The sequence below is a fragment of the Penicillium argentinense genome (assembly GCF_028826775.1).
Source record: "Penicillium argentinense strain IBT 30761 chromosome Unknown utg000005l_segment0_segment0, whole genome shotgun sequence".
Taxonomy (NCBI): Eukaryota; Fungi; Ascomycota; class Eurotiomycetes; order Eurotiales; family Aspergillaceae; genus Penicillium; species Penicillium argentinense.
Window position 1 is genome coordinate 4,239,028 of NW_026622664.1, and position 18,816 is coordinate 4,257,843.

Here is an 18,816-nt window from a genome sequence, read left to right on the forward strand (position 1 = left end):
GCCAGTGCTATGCATTTCATTCGGTCACTCGACCGATCATCGCTTTTCATATATCCATATCACATATCATCAAAAAGAAAATCACGTAGCCGCGATCCCAGAACCAGTCGAGGGCGTATTTTCATAATACCTCCGATCCATACCAGCCTGCAACCTCGCCTCCTCATTAAATGGACCCCGAATTGCACCCCGGAAATGCTTCGACACATTAGCCCGGAACACCTGCACCGGATCCGTCCCCTCCTGATCGCAAATCCAAGTCAACCACCGATGGCCCGTCGTAACATGCGTAATCTCATCATTATGAATAACCTCCAAAGCCCCCACGCTCTCGACATCGCCCGCGACGCGGAACTTCTGAATAGTCATCGGATTAACATCCAACCCGCGCGCCTCATGCACCAGCGCAATAATACTAATCCGGGACCGCAGGTCGTGCGCCGTTTCCAACGCCGACTGCCACAGACTATGGTGCACTGGCAGGGCACCGAAGTACGAGCCCATTTCCTCGATGCGTGTGCGGAGCAGCGAGAAGTGCTTTGCTTCGTCGCTGGCGACTTTCAGCCAGTCGTGGAAGAAGGCGCGGGGGAGTTGTTTGGATGTAGTGGTTTGGAAGGTTGCGAAGCGTACGCAGATGTCGATTGCGAGGTCGATGGCCCAGAGTTCGATGTTGGCTAGGGCGTGGAGCATTGCAATTCGGCTTTTAAGTGTACCACCTTTGCCGGTTCGTGGCATCGCGCCTGGTTCGACTTCGACCATTTTTTCGCGAGGTGGTTGATTTGGTGCGGGCAGTTTGCCGCGGCCTAGGCCCATGGGCTTGGAACTTGCTTCGCGGGCTGTGAAGATCGTGAAGAGGTGGGTTGTGAGTTCGATTTTGTGTTCTGGGTTTGCGGTGTTGAGGATGTGCACTGCCCAGTCACAGAATGTCGCTTTTTCATCCAGATAGTGTGCGGGTCCTAGGTCGTGCGGGATAAATGCAGGTTGTGGCTGCTGTTTCTCACTGGCAGGCTTCTCTGTTGAGTTGACCGGCTTGTCTGAAGGACACGCGTGCTTCAGTTTGACCTTCTCGCTCACAGGCTCGATCCTGCCGAGGGAGACACTCCCGCCATCCTCAACGGGGAAATTAAGCACCACTGATCCATCCCGAACATCCACAGGAAAAGTACAGGCCTTGATGCCGACGCTCGATTCACCCGTCTCTACATTGAAATCGTAGGCGTGCCACGGGCACGACACGACGTAAGCTGAATCCTCGATGTCCACGCTGGAATCAGCCATTGGACCGCCAGCATGTGGGCACTCAGCTTCCATGGAGAAATACGACCATCCTTGCGCCTCGTTGGGTTTCGAACATGATGGGTCGATGGCCGGCAGACGGAAAAGCACCAAGCGTTTCCCCGTGGAGAGATGGATCACGTAGCGTGCCTGCACGAAGTCCGATAGCGGACCGCAGTTGATGAGCATGTTGATACTTGTGGCTGCGGATCCAGTGGTGTGGCTGAAGTAGCCATGAGGATCTGATGGTGCCATCAAATTCTCATGTGATCACGTGACTGATCCACCGAGTGGACTGAAGATGAGTAGCAACGTCCATGACTGTCGATGTTCGCAAAAGTATGGAAATAATCGTTCGTGATGCCTTACCTTTTTTCATGGCATTGATATCTGTACTAATTCATACCGAGTCTCCTCGAAAGAGAACGACGACACGTACGAAGGCATCGCCCCACACCGTTGCTCCCTAACGCGTTTCGATAACTTCATTTTTTCCATTCCCAGATAAGCTAAAGCGAACATAATTTTCGATCGCCTCTATGATGTATGCGAGATCAAGGACGTCTGATTTTTTTATTTTTTTTATTACGTTTTTTTCAGGGACAGAACGGTGCTGAATGTTTCTAGAATTGAAGGAGCGGTTACATCGACTCTATTTACAGCTAGAACTTACCTCTGTACTACCTACAGGAGGCTAACATAGAATGATTAATTTCGCACAAATAAGCCTCGAGCCCCGTCGGGTGATTATCTATCAGATGCAGCCTCAGTGTCATCCGTGCATCTGGCCCGGCCAGCTTGACGGTCTCATGTAGTGTACTGTCCCGAAGGGGTAATTGCATGTGAATCGACAACCTTTTTTGGGATATGTACCCAAACACCAATCTCCTCTCTAAGCACCACCAGCCGTCCGGCTGACATTTAGTACAAGGCTGTGATGCAAGTACGTGCAGCTACGTCGAAACCCTTTATGTTTCTGCTGCAGTTTATGGCACGGGAAAGGTTTTGGTCATGGAGGATCCGCGATCGCAAGAGCTGAAGGGCCCACTCTCTGAAAACTGGTCAATAGAGGCTCCATGGGTGTGGACCATACAGCTCGCAAGTGGCCTTGCCTGCCTTAGGCGATATGGATCGTCGATATCAACCCGCGTACAGACTAGTTGGCGAATTGAAGCTTTTTGATGGTGGTTGCACGATGCACGGTTATGCGTGATTCCGGCTGACTATCCAGTCCTGGCCCTAGTTATGCCCTAGTACAGTAAGATGTACATGTACATACCCTAGGGTAGGCTAGGATGGTTAGTAATGCGAGCCGAGGGGCCGGTGCCCCTTTTAAGGCTGGCAAAGTTTGCGGGGGAGCGGAATACCCGAGGTCGGCCACAGTCTACTTGGCACAAAATATGTATGCCCTAGGATAGTGTAGCCTACACTACTGTAGGGTAAAGCAGAGCAGAGTCAGCAGTGTTAGTACTGCGGATATGCATGCGCTGTCGCTGAGGTGATCACTCCAGCGGTGGCGGGCGAACTGAAAGATCTGCTGGCACACTAACTGTATAGGCCGAGATCGGGTCGCGTCGAGTGGGTCGGCAGATGTAGAGTCGTATACAGCTATTCTGGGGCTCGTGAGTCAAAAAGGCCGGCCGTCCAAATCTTTTCCTCTCTTTCTTTGCGTCTCCCTCTCTTCCTCCTCTGTGCGCGGTGCTGCTTGGAATTGCGTGGTACATTGGAGTTCCGACCAGACCTTCCTGCTAAGTCCCAGTCTGCCCCCGGACATACTGCGCATTTCCATCCCTGCATTCCGCGGTGATCAGCGCTCGCCGACAGCCCCATTGTGTTTTTCCCCTCGTCTTCACCTGCGTCCCCTCCTTGGCAACCTCGTCCCCCTTCCCGCCTCGAGATTTTCGCGGTCACATCCAATCATGGGCCTTCCAGGTGAGTCTCCCGATCTGAGATCGAGCTCCCCCGCAAATTCCCTGCGCGCATGCGCTTCCCTTTGCATGGCTTTGCGGGGAGCTGCGAACCTTGACCTGAGGTCTGTTGCTAACTGCGTGCGCGCCCTAGACGTCAAATCCGAGGGCGATGGCCACAGTCCGGTCCTCAGCCAGGAGAACTACAACTCCGATTCGGACCTTCCTCCCCTCGTCAACACCACCGAGCGCCGGCTCATGGCCAAGATTGACTGGCATGTCTTGCCGTCAATCTGTATCCTTTACCTGCTGGCTTTCCTGGACCGGTAAGTCGCGCGCGCCATGCTGTGGTTTGCGACAATGTTGTGCTAATGGCGGCGTCGCATAGTGTGAATATCAGTAATGCGGCTATTCTGGGATTGACCAAGGAATTGGATCTCGAGACCGGCAACAAGTACAACACTGCATTGACTATATTCTTCGTGCCGTATATTATTTGCGAAATTCCATCGAACATCCTGCTGAAAAAGTTCAAGCCTCATGTTTGGCGTATGTCTCCCGCGCTCTATTTCGGATGAAGCAGTAATTGAACTAACTCCGCTTTTAGTGACCTTTTGCATGTTCATGTTTGGAATTGTTATGCTTTGCCAGGGATTCGTTTCGAACTGGGGTGGACTGATGACCACCCGATTCTTCCTGGGTGTCTTCGAGTCGGGCATGTTCCCCGGATGTGAGTCGCCCTCTTCCCAATGCAGTGTTACCCGAACAATTGCGCTAATAGACCTTCTTATTTACAGGCTTCTACCTGCTGGGTATGTGGTACACTCGAACCGAGGCCCAGAAGCGCTTCAGTTTCTTCTTCAGCTCGACGACACTGGCAGGCGCATTTGGTGGCCTGCTCGCATACGGCCTTGGACAGATGGAGGGAATTCGCGGGTACCTGGGCTGGCGCTGGGTTTTCATCATTGAGGGCGTGATTACCTCCGTCGCTGCGATGATCCTGTTCTTCTTCATGTCGGATTTCCCCGAGGAGGTCTCTTGGCTGACCGAGGAGGAGCGTGCTTTTGTTCGCGCGAAGCTGGCTAGAGACGTCGGCAAGTCTGCTCATCATGCTAAGCTGGGAATGAAGGAGGTTCTGGCTGTATTCAAGGACTGTAAGTGCAGCTTCTGCCCGAGTTTGGTATTCTGTTCCGAATGCGCTAACAATTCCTGCAGGGAAGGTCATTGTTGGTGGCTTCATGTACTTCGGTTTGATTGTTCCGGCATACGGTTGGTTGCCCTCGTCCAATTCTTCGATATCATTACATGCTGACTTTCTCAGGATACGCCTACTTCGCTCCTACCATTATCAAGAGCTTTGGTTATGACTGTACGTACAAGACTCTCCACTGTTGCGATATCATTACTAACACTTGCTCGCAGCGGTCAAAACCCAGCTCTACTCCATCCCGCCATGGGCTGTGGCTTTTGGTTTCTCGATGGTGATCGCATACTTCTCCGATCGTCTGCGCCATCGATTTGTCTTCACTCTCATCCCGATCGCGGCAGCCGTGGCTGGATTTGGCATGCTCTTGGGCATCCATGACCGCTACCACGTCGAGTATGGTGCACTGTTTCTGGTCACCTCCGGCTGCTACAGCGCCATGCCCGTCATTGTCTGCTGGTTCGCCATGAACCTTGGTGGTCACCACCGACGAAGCGTGGGTACTGCCTGGCAGGTCGGATTTGGCAACATTGGCGGTATCATTTCCACCTTTGCGTTTGCTACGGACAACAAGACCTTTACGACGGGATACGCTATTTGTGTCGGATTCTGCGGGTTGACCGTGATCTCGATCTTCGTCTACGTTGCGGCTCTATGGCTTGACAACAAGAAGAAGGACGAGCAACTTGCCGCTGTGGACCCGAATGCGATTTCGGACTCGGAGGAGGAGATGCTAGGTGACCTGGCACCCAATTATAAGTACACCTACTAGAGCAAAGCTCGGAGGAAGGGAACGCAGCTTGACCAAGTACCACTTGCTGCGGTTCCATGGACACTTTTAATGGATTGCTGAACTCATTTTCCGTTTTTGGACGGCATCGATGACTTAACGCTCAAACACTTGAGGATATGAACATATGTACTAGGGCTTGGACTCAGCTGGGCCACTTTAATATCAAAACCTACGAACATAATGCATCGACAAAAATAAAATCTCTCACCAATTCCATTAATAATTTGACGAGCGATGGGATATTGAGCGTATGTGCTGCCCGTCGTGAACCCTAGTTTTCCAAGCACTTCCATCCGTCACGTGTCGTATACATCATGGCTGCCCAAAGCGGCTAGCGGCCCTCGCTTAGCGAATCTGTCGCCCACTTCAAATACACGGGCCGCTGCACTTTCGTCTTTCCTTCAACCATCTCTCCTCATCCTCAAAGAAGTGTGAGTCGCCACCCCTAATGGATCCAAGGATCCAAGGACCAAGCTCGAACTTTGGGACATGATTGCTGACTTACCCCTCCAGTTTCGAACCCTCTTCGAAGATGAGAGCTAAGTGGAGAAAGAAGCGCGTTCGCCGTCTCAAGCGCAAGAGAAGAAAGATGCGCGCCAGATCGTGAGTTCCTCCTGCATTATGCAGCAATTGAGTTGCATATCTCGAAAAAAAAAGAAATCGATTGACTAACTCTGTTCTAGCAAATAAACTACTCGCCCCTCACCATCTCAGCTCCCATGTCGAGCTCATGTTTGAACGCTGAACACGACAACTGATGAATCGATGATACGACTTCTTTCTCGTTTTTTATCGTGCCACGTCTCTCGCTATCGAGTTGCTTGCCCGGACATGGTTTCCGCCGCCCCCAGACGAAGCCACAGATCGGTCGATGGAATCCGCTGTTCAAACACTATCCGTTCCTCTCACTCTTTCAATCCCTTCGGATTCATTGAACGTCGATCGATCTGTCGCCAGGCAATGTTATTTTCTCGGAGAGACTCCTGTGTTCAGGAAGAGGGTTGGAGGACCCGTCTTATTCCTACTGGATCTGAACTGGTCGTTGAGCCTGGCATTGCGGTGACTGGTCAATTTTACCCAATTTCTAGTCCTGGCAATTCGTTTCGCCAGGTCTAGGGCCATGGAGAGGTTCTTTACGAGAGTTTAAAATACCAAAATATTTGCACAAGCATCACTTTTCCATTTTTGTAGCTTTTCGTTGGTCACGGTTTGACGAAGACTATCAGTATTATTTCCGTATTCTCGTAAGAATATAAGAAAAGATATTTGAGGCTATCGCTATGCTCACTGCATATTGTTATCGCCTTATGAGACTTTATGACGCCAATTTTGTTTGTGCGGAACCCTTCACCGCCTGCCCCATAATCGCCGCTAGGGAATTTTTCTGCCGACAACTTTTGACATCGATTCCACTGAGATACCTCGAGCTGCATTCAAAGTCACTGCGGTCTCTACGGCCTCTTTGCACAATGCCCATCGATAAGACCGAAAAGAAGCGCAAGCGCGCTTCCGATATCAATGGTCGCCCCAGCAAAAAACCCGCCTTGGAGCTGCAAGCTCTTCCCCCGCTGAAAGCTAGTGTCGTCGAGGATAAGAGCGAGCTGGCGCCGGTTATTGGTGAGTGCTAGTTACCAGAAGAGAATTGAAATTCGATTTGCTAATGCTGAACTCTCTGCAGCTACTACCCCAGGTGTTCAGAATACCAAGTCTCTTCGTTGGGACCCGTATATCAAGTCCCGTGGAAATGTCTCCAAGTCCGCCGCAATCGCTCGCAATCCTGGCATTGTATCCTCGGAGATGCTGTTACAATCTTCCCAGCATCAAAAGATGGATTTCATTGGTCGCGAGGGAACTGGTGAGGATGCGGACTCTCAGTTGAAGCACTACGTTGCCGTCGTGGACCCCGAGCAAAAGACCTGGCAGCTCATCGAAGCCCGGCGAGTCACCCTCCGCGGCGCTGTGCGCGCACGCAAGGCTGAGGAAGACTCGGAATCCGAAGATGAGATGGTATGTCCCGTATACTCTGTCGATGGTCAGTCGGTTGGCCAAACTAACAACTACACTAGAACAACATGCGGACGCAACGCGAGGCCCTCACCAACGAATTCGGTACCAAGCAATCCCGCAAAATGGTGCAATCCAGGGCCGAGAATGCCCAGCTGTCAAGCGCGCCTGCTGGATCCGTCACCGAGGCCGGTGCCGCCCTCATGTCATCCATGCCGGCCGACGTCCTGTCCGGCACAGCCAAAGCCACCGAATTACAGGCCGAAGTCCAAGCAGCCAAACCCCTACCTACTCCCAACCTTACTGCTGCCCATCCCAACGACGTCTACCCTATCGAAAACCTGGTTCCCGGCGGCCACTCTACTCTGCGCCAGTTGACCGGCGTCAGCGAGTGGAAGGAGCAAGTGGAAGCCGGCGTTGCAGTCGTGACTGTTTCACGATACGTCTCGAACCGCGTCGTGGCAGTCGTCAAATCCGAAAACCAAACCCAACTGCAAATCCTCCGCTTCATCCAGCTCCTGCTCGAATTCGCCCGCTCCCTCAAGGGCGCTGGCCGGCAAGCCTCCTCCGGCCCCAACAGCAAGCGTCTGCCACCCCGTGAACTCCTCCGCAAGATCCTCTCCAACACCACCGGCGCCACCCCCAGCGAGGGAGAAGAGTCGACCTCCGAGCTCCTCCCCGAAAACATCGTCGATGCCGTGCGCCGCCGCTTCGCCTCCGACGGCAGCACCCTCACTAAGCACGACATCACCCTCCTCCACACCACCATCTGCGCCTTGTCACTGCACATCCCCCTACGCCCGCGCAAGACGGCGGCTCCAGCTCCCTGGGCGGCAACTTCCCCAACGAACTCGCAACTGACCCCTCCGATCTCCGCGATGACCTGCGCCTCGATTCGGCCACCATGCAGCAGTACTTCCGCGAGCTGGGCTGCCGCATCGAGAGGCCTTCTCGGAAGGAGTATAAGAAATGGAATGTCAAGGGTGGTCAGGCTGAAGCGAATTTGCGCCGTGTTGCTCGCTTGCGCATTCCGCTTGAATTCCCTAAGGTTAAGCGTGGTGGTCGGGCTTAGACGTGTTGCTTTTTCGTTGTTTGTAGCGGTTTGCCTGGCCTATGGCGGGTGCGAGATGGTTGTATTATGCCATTTGTGATATATCCGGCGTTCGATTGGTTCTTCAAAATGTTTATATATGAATGGATTTGTTGCATATTCTTATGTCCATGGATGTGATACCGAGTGATTTTGTCCTTTGCCAAAATTTCGTTGCCGTCGTAAGCTTTATCTAGGTGCCAATATAGAAAGACCACATTGTTGCTTGGTTGAAGTGGTTGAGGTAGGGTTTGATGGCGAAATTGGCACCATAATAGCTGGCCATAGATTTTATTGAGTATCTAAAACATGACAAGAGACGAGGATGTGGTTTTTGGCAAAGAGTGTGTCACATCACATGGTTACGGTAATCTCGGCGCCTGAAAGACCAGCAAAAAGGATGAGTTAAAGTGTAGCAGCAATAGTGTACTAATAGATACTCAGCTCCGCAGCTGCGAATGACTTCGCTGATTGCATCCTTGAGCCTGCGGTCATCAGATTGGGGCTTGATTTTGCCAAAAATGCTGGATATTCCCGATTCAAATGGCTTGACAGTTTCATGAACTTAGTATATGCCGTGATACACTCATCAACATCCATCGCCAATCGGCCCAGCATAATTGCGATCAATCTGCATTGGTTAGCCATTGCTTTTAGAAGACAGACTGGATCAATTTATCCATTGTGCTGCGGCAATCAGGTCAAACACCTCGCAAGGCTTCTTTGCTGGTGCACCATCGGGGCGTGCATGGTTCAGTCCATCCATCAACCTTTTCAGGATGTATAGCGTCGACAACCCGCGCACGCCGCCGCCATTGAGGGACCTAAGGCCAGGGGGCGTCAACACACTTTCATCTGGCTTTCCAAAAAAAGTCATTTAATTCCTAATCTATTCTCGTCTCTACCCAGGCTTTGGAATACGTAGCGATTTCATTTGGTGAGGGTTTTCTGGTCAGCGGTACGCTAGCGCGGTACCTAGGTAGATTGCAGTAGATCGATCGGCTCATGTATCAAACGATTCGAAAATTTACAGTATCGAACAGCACATTTACTACTGCATCAAAACAAATAGCATGGACAGAGAATGTTGATACATAACAACGGCTTCATTTCAAACGTTCATTTTATTGGCCGCCATATTTAGAAGGCTAACACGGGGTCTAGATCTCATTTTTCTGGGCATACTCTAACAGTATACTGTGTGTTAGTGGCTTTGATAGAGAATTACTTAGTCGGCTTACCCCTCATATGGTAGTGGCTGACGGAGAGGATATTGGATGTAACCCGAGAAGAAAAATTGATGCCATCATAATCTCTCAATTTATTTTACACTAAACATTAATGGACTAATACACAGAGAATCTACTAAGCCCCAACGAGTTCGCTTGAACATTATAACATAAGATAGCTTTACTCACAGTGTAATACAGTACTATAAACTAGCGATCTCAGTCTACCCCAGTTGCATTCAAAGATAATGGAGCTCGAGTATAACAGCTCAATCTCATGACTAGACTAGTGTATCACCACTAATGAATATCAGCACCACAAGCCCATACCAGGAATCATCACTCACCACCTAGTATACTCCATACGCTCCTCAAATACAAGTCATAGAAGGAGTCCCAGCGCCACAAATACAAGTCGTCTTCCCCTCCCCATGGAAACAAAGACATCCATTCTGGAGCGCAGTACTAGACTCCGTATCATACGCAACGCCAGAACAGCTATCGCCCGAGCAGCAGTCACTCAGGAACGACTGTGCAATGCCCAGCACGTCATTTCCATTGGGACTTCCACCGTTGGGAATGAACTCGATAGTGCAGGAGCCCGAGGTCCAGAGCTTGTTGGAGTTGTCGTCGAGGGTTGAGCCGTCTGTTGGGATTTGTCCGGATGCTCGACGCAGTCGCTGCTTGGGGCTGGGAAGCAGGATTTGCAGGAGGTTTCTTCCGCGGCTAGGGTGCTGGCGAGGAAGAGGGGGAGGAGAGAGGAGTTTCATGTTTGATTTGTTTGGATGGAAGTTTGGAATGGTTTCCATGGATGAGATGAGATGTGTGTTGGGCTAGGAGAGATAGGTGCTTTTATAAATTTCTGGAGTTGCCTTAGGACTGTCCAGGGCTATCCCATTGATGCTAGATGCATCTGAGTGAGACCGAGGGATTTATAGAAGTGATAGGCTTCAATTGGAAGTGATTATCGTCTTCAGGAATGATCATCAGTGGGGACTGCTAGGTTTTACTCTCGGCCCCAAGCCGACCAGGTGAGATCGAGGAAACACCCAGAGATGATGTTTGAAGAAACATGCTGAATTTCTTTACACCAGGACATGAAAGAAATAACCACCAGCGTGGCATCCTGTAAAAGTGACGACTGATAAGATACCTGACTGGACTGAGATTTTGATGAACTTGCCATCAAGGAATCCATCCCATATTTGAGATTGCAATTTCGAGGAATGTACAGTTCCTGACCAAACCCAAAAGATTGTTCTAAAAGCGTGAACACAATATCATTCCTGAGCAGAATATTGCTGAAACCAATACAGATCAGTGTCAGCATAGTCGGCAATGAAAATGCCTCGAGCTCGGTTAGTCTCTCACAACGAATCAGCACTCAAGCACTCATTGACCAAATTTGAAGTGCCCGGACTAGTTTGTACCTGCACTGTCAGACATATCTTTTGGGCAAGGGCTTACGAACGGCCGAATAAGATCTCCATGTTGCTTGAGCCAGCCCCAGGTTGACGAACCCCCACACGACAGGCACATAAGGCCTTGCAAGGATCAGCCAAGTAGTTGCAAAGTTAAGCCTCTAGGCCAGTGTAGTTGCGGACGACCTTCCCGGACCTGCTTATGGGCTGACTCACGGCGTATTTTCCCGGTAGCTCAGGAGACCTTCTGACTCTATCCGGCCCCCACGTAAGCTTCAAGCGTGTATGAAAGAACCTGGGGATTGCGCAGCCAATCACCAGAATCAATTCTCTTTTCAAGTGAAGAGTTGTCCAGTTTCCACTGAATGTACGATAAAATGACCCCAAGGGGAGGAAATATGAAGATAAACAAATGGTATATAGTCATTGCTCGTAACATTAAATCTAATCTATAACTCAAACAACCCAGACACAGAAACAAATTTAAGCATTCTCAGACCGGAGCTGACTCTGCCTCCTCTCAGTATGCTTCTCCCGATCCGCAGCAAGCTGCTGCGCAAACTTGCTCTTCGCCCGAATCTCCGGACCCTTCCAATAAAACACATAAAGCGGAATAAGCACCAAGAAACCCACACATCCCAAAATGGTACTCGCCCACTGGAGATGGTACTTCTGCCCGATATTCGAGTACATTGGCGTAGCATACATGGTCGCGATACCAGCGAGGAAATCACGCGCAAATCCATTGCCTCCAGTCGCGGACGCAGAATACGGTCCGTAGGCCGCGACCATGTAGTCGATTGTTGCCATGTAGATTGCGTAGTTGGCCATGGCAATTAGACAGGCGAAGATGCACGGGGCGATCCAGGGGATTGGAGGGCCCATGGAGGTCCAGGCGAAGCCTAGGAGGCCAATTGGTTCCAGGGGTGCGATGAAGAGGAGGAGGAGCAGACGGCGCTCGGCGTAGCGGCTGGCTGCGCCTTCTTTTTGCGGAGTTGCATTTGGCGGTAGACGTCGGGGAGGAAGATGAAGTAGGCGATTAGGTAGCCGACGAGGATTGAGCAGAATGTTAGGCCGATGCAGAGGGTGTTCATGTTCCATTGTTCGAAGACGAGGGTGAAGGATTCAGTGAAGACGAAGATTAGGGCGTCGGAGAAACCGGATAGGAGCGAGAGGAAGAGGACGATTGGTTCACGGAGGAACATTTCGAATGGTCGGCGCCAGAGGGCGAGGAATTCGTGGACGTCTAGGCGGGGGCTCTTTAGTTCGTTTGGTCCATAGACTTCTTCCTCGCCGGCCTTGCGACGGCGCTTCGCTTCTTTGTCAACAAGAATTGAGGCGCGGGTCTCAGGGACTAAGAAGAAATGCAGTGCTTGGGTGAATCCGCCGACAATCAACTGGATCCAGAAGACCCATTCCCAGGTAAGCCACTGGCCGATGAAACCGCCAAAAACAGGACCGATTGTTGAGCCTCCCACAGAAGAAAGCACCACATATGCCACGGCGAAGCCCTGGTTATCCGGTTCCCACATATCGGCCGTCATACCGAGAGTGACTGAGCCACCGGCCGAACTGAGACCACCCAGTACACGACAGACGACAATCGTACCGAAATTAGGCGCCAAAGCGCAGGGGATCTGCCAGATGTTCACCAGGAACAGAGAGAGCTGCATGATAGGCCAGCGACCGAATTCCTCAGACCAAGGAGCCCACAGCTCACATCCGAATGCGTATGCGACGAGGAAAACACACTGGCCCACTCTCGCAGCCTGTTCGCTGATATGGAATTCCTCCGTCAGGCCTGTTACGGCGTTGGCGTAGACGCCTGTGTTGAAATTCATGGACATCTGCACCATGAAGATCACGGAGATGATGGTCCATTTCTTGTACCAGGGGAAGCAGAAACCGAGTTTATCGTAGCAGTCGTCTTCGGTGAGTTTGCGTTCACCGGACTTTTCGATTTGGGGGCCGTGGCTGTTGCTCGAGGTTTCTGAGTCGGAGGCATGTTCGGCGTGGGCGTCGTCTCCCCGTGCGGATTTCTTTCCCGTTTGTTTTGTGGCAGGGTTATGTATTTTTGGCTCTTCCTCCTGCTTCTCGGAGAGTGGGGGATAGTTGGGAGCAGCCATGTGGCAAGATAGTGTGATCAATTGGCTATATCAAATAACGAAGAAACATGTACAATATTGCGGAGGGTGGAGTATGGAGTATGGAGTATGGAGTCGGGTATAAAGTGGACTCGGGGGTGTTAGACCATGGGGAAAATGGATGGGGGAAAATCTCAGAACACCACAGCACACCGCGACGCCCAAGACAGATTTATATTCATCTCGACGATGAGAGTGGAACCTGGATCAGTGCGTACACCTTCGCGTGTATCCTGGCACATGGCCAGAACAGGACAGGGCGTGGCCCATCGGCCGTCCTCCGTGGGCCGAGACGACCGTTGCAATCCGAGAACATCATGAGATTCGTTAGTGAGAGCGCTGCGGCGCAGGAACCGTCTCCACCTTTCATAACGTGAATGGACGGAGGTTGCAGGGAAAGGATTTAACAGGGCGGCAAAACCTGTTCTTGTCTCCGCCTCCGCGCCGGCCGGGGTCGGGTTGCCGACATCGACGTCATTTTGGCCCGAACTACGTCAATTCATAGAGAGGCTTTCTCCACTGCTTCGTTACTCCGAACAGCGGTGCGTCTGCTCGCCAATGGCTTTGTATGTGTGTAACGGGGGCGGGTCACGAAAAGAGAAGGTCAGTGCAATGTTGTCATAGTTCAGTTGTCGCTTTATCAGGCCAATCGTTCTTTTCAGAAATTGGCTCCAGGCGCCAATTACATCGGGATTGTGATCCGACCACGCTGGGTGTTTCTTCCGTGGTTCTGAATGTCTTTGGTTCGATTTATGCGAAGCACAAGCATTCGTGAACGCTGGCCAGATCCTGCTTTAGAGTTTGTTCATCAGAGGCGCCGTTTGAATACCATGGTTGAGCTGAAAGCCGAAGATTACCCATTGGGGACGGAGATAATGGCGCCCGAGAGTTGCTCATGTGCGAATACACTACTACTGTAGTGCACAGTCCGGGTGTTATGATGGTGGGTGGTGTGCTTTCAGACCCACGTATCGTGGTTCGTTACATCTCGGTACAAACCGGTTGAACCCGCTGGCAGACGTGTGATCAGCCATATTACCCTACCGGTGTACTTACCAGTATATCCAGAGGAATCTGATTAGTCTATGGAAATCGGCTCTTATTTGCTTGGTAATGATATTCAGGGCCCATGCCATGTCCCCAGATGTACCGCTTAAGTGTTCCCCGGCAATTGTCATTGTACCGCTTCTCGCAAGTTACTGTGGTCGGGAAAGGTAAGAATGTTAGCGTGATACTTCTGTCCTTGAACGCCGTGAATTTCCTCTACAACCGCCTTCCTAATTAGCACTAGACTAGTACCCTACTATTTCAAGGTCCCCTCTCTCTTCTACCTCCTTACTTACGCACCTACTTACCCAACTAGCCAACTTATTATGCAGTCCCCCCAGATGAACCACCGGAAGGAACCTCAGACAGACCCACAGACACCTAGGGCCAGCTCTCGTTGGGCGTCTCGTGATCAACGTCTTGAAGCGCGTACACTACGCGCTCAGAATCAAACGTACGCGCACATTGCTGCCCAGACAGGGCTTACCCAACGCCAGGTCCAGATAGCCTGTTCTGAGAGGCCTACGCCACGTAAACCTCGTGCCCAACGTCGCAAGCTATCTGAGGAGCAGCTTGATGAAGTAATTGAGTTTATTACTTCCTCAAAGGAAACACGACGGATGCCTTTTGAGATGGTTATTAAAGAACTACATCTTCCAGTTTGCAAGGCGACCTTACGAAAGGCCTTAGCAAGGCGAGGATATCATCGATGTAAGGCACTCCGAAAGCCTCCATTATCTGAACGTACACGAGTCCTTCGTCTAACCTGGGCTTTGGAGCACGTCAATTGGACCCGTGAGCAATGGAAAAAGGTACTCTGGACCGATGAGACCTGGGTCACATCAATTTATCATCAACGGATCTATGTGACGCGTAAAGCTGGTGAGGAATATGAGGATACCTGTGTCCGTGAGCGGGTGTCTCACGCACCTGGTTGGATGTTTTGGGGATCATTTTACGGGAATGAGAAAGGACCTTGCCTATTTTGGGTGAAAGAATGGGGTTCAATCAATAGCGGTTCATATACAGCGCGAATTATACCCCTAATCCATGGGATGGTCACTATGTGTCGTGATTCAGGTACACACCTAATCGTGATGCAAGATGGGGCGCCCTCACATCGAAATCTTCTAACGATTGAGGAACTACATGAACGTGGCATTTTCCCTATTGATTGGCCACCCTATTCGCCTGATCTTAATCCAATGGAGCAGCTTTGGGACTATATGAAAGATTGGATTGGAGGTCGATATCTCATAGCTCAGGATCGCAAGCTTTCCTATGATCAACTGCGTGAGGCGGTTAGGGCTGCATGGGACGCAATCCCTACTTCCTTCCTAGATGAGCAGATTGATCTGATGCAGGCGCGCTGCCAGGCTGTGATTGATGCGCAGGGAGGGCATACCCCCTATTAACTACTATGTTAGTTTTATGTATTGTAGTGGTTTCATTACAGTTTGCTGTATTAAAAAAAGCGGCATTATTTTAGTCATCAATAGAAGTGGAAGTACCACGCTAACATTCTTACCTATCCCGACCACAGTAAATTATCTATGCAGAAAATAAAAGCTTCGAAACATCCCGATTATATTCCCAACTTTTTTCATGACGAGAAAGCCTTGAAACCCTACTAGTAGTCCAAGCAACCTCAGTCAGATACTCACATTAATAGTAGATACAGAAGTGTCAAGCCATCCCACCCCGAAACTTGTTTCAAGCCACAATGATGTCTGGCGCATTATATAGCAACAAACCACTTCGAGTCTCGCCTGCATTCTCCACAACAGGACACAATCGAATACAACATGAAGCTTAAGACTCCACCCAGAATCCGGATACTCCAGGATCCACAGGATCCACAGTGCAGGCTAAAGCCACCGCCAAGGCGAATGCTTGTATGACTTACTTCAAATTAAGAGTATATATCTCGAAAGACTTATTGAGGGCGGGTTGGTTGAATACAGTTGTCGTATGCTGTGGTAGAATAAACATTGTGAAATGGATGGAAGGTCCGTCTGATCAGCGAAATACCACAGATTGTCCCCCAATAGGTATCTCCATGCTCCACATTCATGATCTGGACTGCCTCGTTCATTTCACCACTTGAATTTTCGCTTGACACTTCCAGCTACCGTAAACCCGCTATTCCGGGAGTATATTTGCTGAGCATCTCATAATCGCAGAGAACCGACTATGCCGGGCCAAAGGAATCCATGGATACTTACCGATGCAGTCACACCAGCACGTCGCAAGCTCTACAAACAGCATTAGTGATACTACGACTGAAACTTACACCTTAGGAAGAGAACAGGTTGTCCCCGAATTTGATATGCATTGACTCGATCCAACCACCAACTGTGCAGACAAACTTTACCAATCGTCAAGACCATCCTACACTCAAGCCCAATGCCAGAGTAGAATCAGAGCCCGGGCGAGAAGTGGGCAATGACCAAGACCAGATATAAACCGGGGAACCAAAAAAAAAAAAGGTGCGGGGTATGACCATGAAAAACATGGAATGTCATATGGTAGAATATGCAGGTTAGATGACTTATACAAATCCATTGGAAGTACAAACCACAACCTATGCAAAAGAATGGGCGGGATATGTGAAGAAAGAAAGTCACACATTATCTACCGAGTCCCAACGGGACGAAGTCATTCCCTTCCAGGAACTCACGCCGCAGCACCAACAGGGGTCGACGCAAGAGGCGAGTTACCGAGCGGAGTACCGGTTTTCATCTTCGGCAGGGTCTTCGCAAGCGCCTCGATCTCGGCTTCAGCCGAGTCCAATTCGCGGGTAATGGCACACTCGAGGGACTCAGATGCGGCGAGGCCGAGCTGGGATTCTTCCCAGATGGGCTGGTTGGCAGCCTCGGCGCCTTCAACGCCCACACCGACGAAGCCGCCCATTCTTTCCCAGTCGCTGGCGCGCTTTAGGCCGAGGTCGTCCCAGACGGATTGCACGGCTTGGACAAGGTGGTCGCGCAGGGGCTTGACGTGGCCCGGGGTCGGGGTGATGCGCAGACGTTCCTCGCCGCGGGGGACGGTGGGGTAGTTGATGGCTTGGACGTAGATGCCGTGTTCCTCGAGCAGCTTGTCGGAGGCTTGTTTGGCGAGCTCGGCGTCTCCGACCAGCAAGGGCACGATGTGCGATGGGTTCGGGATGACGGGAATGTCAAGGTCCTTCAGGGCCGATTTGACGGCGCGGGTGTGCAGTTGCTGCAGGACGCGGTCACGCGGTTGCTGGGCCTGGTATTGGATGGCCGTGTCGGCGCCGGCCATGGTTGCTGGGGGCAGGGAGGTGGTAAAGATGAAGCCGGGGGCCAGCGAGCGGATGGTGTCAACGAGTGCGGATGAGCCGGCGATGTAGCCGCCGACGCAGCCGTAGGCTTTGCCCAGAGTACCGGTGATGATATCGACGCGGTCCATGACGGTGCCCTTGGTGCTCTTGGGCGAGGCGGTGTCCTGCGAGGCATAGACGTCGTAGTCGAGGTGCTCGGCAACACCGGCACCGTGCGGACCATACATTCCGACGGCGTGGACCTCGTCCAGGAAAGTGATGGCGCCGTACTTATCGGCAAGATCGCAGATCTTCTCAATGGGTGCAATCGATCCGCACATACTGTAAACAGATTCGAAGGCGATGATCTTCGGCACGTTCAGAGGAAGAGATGCCAGCTTGGCTTCCAAGTCCTCCAGATCATTATGCTTGAAAACCATCTTCGCCGCACCAGAGTGACGGATACCCTGGATCATGGACGCGTGGTTCAAACTATCAGACAGGATCACACAGTTAGGCATCTTGCTACCGAGAGTCGCGAGAGTTGCATCGTTGGCGACGAAACACGAGCTAAATACCAGTGCAGACTCCTTGCCATGCAGCTTCGCCAGAGTATCCTCCAGGTGAACAGCATGCTGGTTGTGGCCCGAAATGTTACGGGTGCCACCAGCGCCAGCACCGTAAGTATCGAGGGTGCGGTGCATGGACTCGAGGACCTGCGGGTTCCGGCCCATACCGAGATAGTCGTTGGAGCACCAGACAGTCACGCGTTCCTCGGCTGAGGCCGTGTGGGCACGGGGGAACTCCTTGGCGAGACGGTTAATGTTGTTGAAGTAGCGGTACGACTTGTCCTTGTGCTTCTTCTCCAACTCGCCATTGTAGAATGCATTATAATCGAATCGGGAAGAGGAGGCCGGAGTTTCGGAGCGGGTACCGCGGACCGCGGCATTGGCGGCGGGGGCAGAGCGAAGGTGAGCGAGGTTGGGGTGGGCTAGCGGATCAATTAGGATATATTCGATCGAGAAGTTCGCGGCTTTTCGTTATGCATACCTTGCTCGTTCTTCTTGTAGGTTGCGGGGGCGGCACTGGCGGGGTGGCCGCCGGTCGTGTGCAATGCGCGCTTGCCAGTCGGAGCCTGGAACGGCTTGACGGTCGACACGCCAGCAGCAGACGAGGTAAAACGCTTGGTTCCACCCAGACGGGCACTCTGCACAGCTAGAGCCTTGCTCATGACGGGGCAGCGGCGGGCCAGAACCTGGAGATTGGACATAGTGCCGCCGCCGGTGCTAGGACGGGTGGCCGTCGAGAGGGTGCGCAGGGTGGTGGGAGAGGTGCGCTTGAGGAAGGGGCACATGGCCCGGGACTGCTGAAGCATGGCTTCCATAGTGGACTGAATTGGAGCCAAAACAAGAGGACAAT

General features: G+C 51.6%; 8 protein-coding genes across 8 annotated transcripts; 3 read left to right on the forward strand and 5 right to left on the reverse strand.

Moving 5' to 3' along the window:
* Window positions 1-81: 81 nt before the first annotated feature.
* Window positions 82-1,464, reverse strand: N7532_006376 (Rieske [2Fe-2S] domain protein; the record flags this gene model as incomplete). The annotated part of the gene is made up of 1 exon (XM_056618870.1): window positions 82-1,464. One exon carries the CDS (start codon window positions 1,462-1,464, stop codon window positions 82-84), a length of 1,383 nt encoding a protein of 460 aa, XP_056475029.1.
* A 1,730-nt stretch (window positions 1,465-3,194) lies between these two features.
* On the forward strand, window positions 3,195-5,158 carry N7532_006377 (putative MFS transporter; the record flags this gene model as incomplete). The annotated part of the gene is made up of 8 exons (XM_056618871.1): window positions 3,195-3,207; window positions 3,337-3,508; window positions 3,571-3,731; window positions 3,790-3,912; window positions 3,980-4,336; window positions 4,398-4,451; window positions 4,504-4,551; window positions 4,605-5,158. The coding sequence occupies 8 exons, from the start codon at window positions 3,195-3,197 to the stop codon at window positions 5,156-5,158; spliced, it is 1,482 nt and encodes a 493-aa protein (XP_056475030.1).
* A 1,490-nt stretch (window positions 5,159-6,648) lies between these two features.
* Window positions 6,649-8,255, forward strand: N7532_006378 (DNA-directed RNA polymerase I subunit RPA49; the record flags this gene model as incomplete). Its single annotated transcript, XM_056618872.1, has 4 exons — window positions 6,649-6,796; window positions 6,858-7,186; window positions 7,246-7,961; window positions 8,006-8,255. The coding sequence occupies 4 exons, from the start codon at window positions 6,649-6,651 to the stop codon at window positions 8,253-8,255; spliced, it is 1,443 nt and encodes a 480-aa protein (XP_056475031.1).
* A 1,618-nt stretch (window positions 8,256-9,873) lies between these two features.
* On the reverse strand, window positions 9,874-10,272 carry N7532_006379 (uncharacterized protein; the record flags this gene model as incomplete). Its single annotated transcript, XM_056618873.1, has 1 exon — window positions 9,874-10,272. One exon carries the CDS (start codon window positions 10,270-10,272, stop codon window positions 9,874-9,876), a length of 399 nt encoding a protein of 132 aa, XP_056475032.1.
* A 1,134-nt stretch (window positions 10,273-11,406) lies between these two features.
* On the reverse strand, window positions 11,407-11,808 carry N7532_006380 (uncharacterized protein; the record flags this gene model as incomplete). Its single annotated transcript, XM_056618874.1, has 1 exon — window positions 11,407-11,808. The coding sequence occupies one exon, from the start codon at window positions 11,806-11,808 to the stop codon at window positions 11,407-11,409; it is 402 nt and encodes a 133-aa protein (XP_056475033.1).
* Window positions 11,809-11,825: 17 nt separating this feature from the next.
* N7532_006381 (Major facilitator superfamily domain general substrate transporter) lies at window positions 11,826-13,049 on the reverse strand (the record flags this gene model as incomplete). The annotated part of the gene is made up of 1 exon (XM_056618875.1): window positions 11,826-13,049. The coding sequence occupies one exon, from the start codon at window positions 13,047-13,049 to the stop codon at window positions 11,826-11,828; it is 1,224 nt and encodes a 407-aa protein (XP_056475034.1).
* Window positions 13,050-14,440: 1,391 nt separating this feature from the next.
* Window positions 14,441-15,529, forward strand: N7532_006382 (uncharacterized protein; the record flags this gene model as incomplete). Its single annotated transcript, XM_056618876.1, has 1 exon — window positions 14,441-15,529. One exon carries the CDS (start codon window positions 14,441-14,443, stop codon window positions 15,527-15,529), a length of 1,089 nt encoding a protein of 362 aa, XP_056475035.1.
* Window positions 15,530-16,790: 1,261 nt separating this feature from the next.
* Window positions 16,791-18,781, reverse strand: hemA (5-aminolevulinic acid synthase HemA; the record flags this gene model as incomplete). Its single annotated transcript, XM_056618877.1, has 2 exons — window positions 16,791-18,388; window positions 18,448-18,781. The coding sequence occupies 2 exons, from the start codon at window positions 18,779-18,781 to the stop codon at window positions 16,791-16,793; spliced, it is 1,932 nt and encodes a 643-aa protein (XP_056475036.1).
* Between the last annotated feature and the right edge of the window lie 35 nt (window positions 18,782-18,816).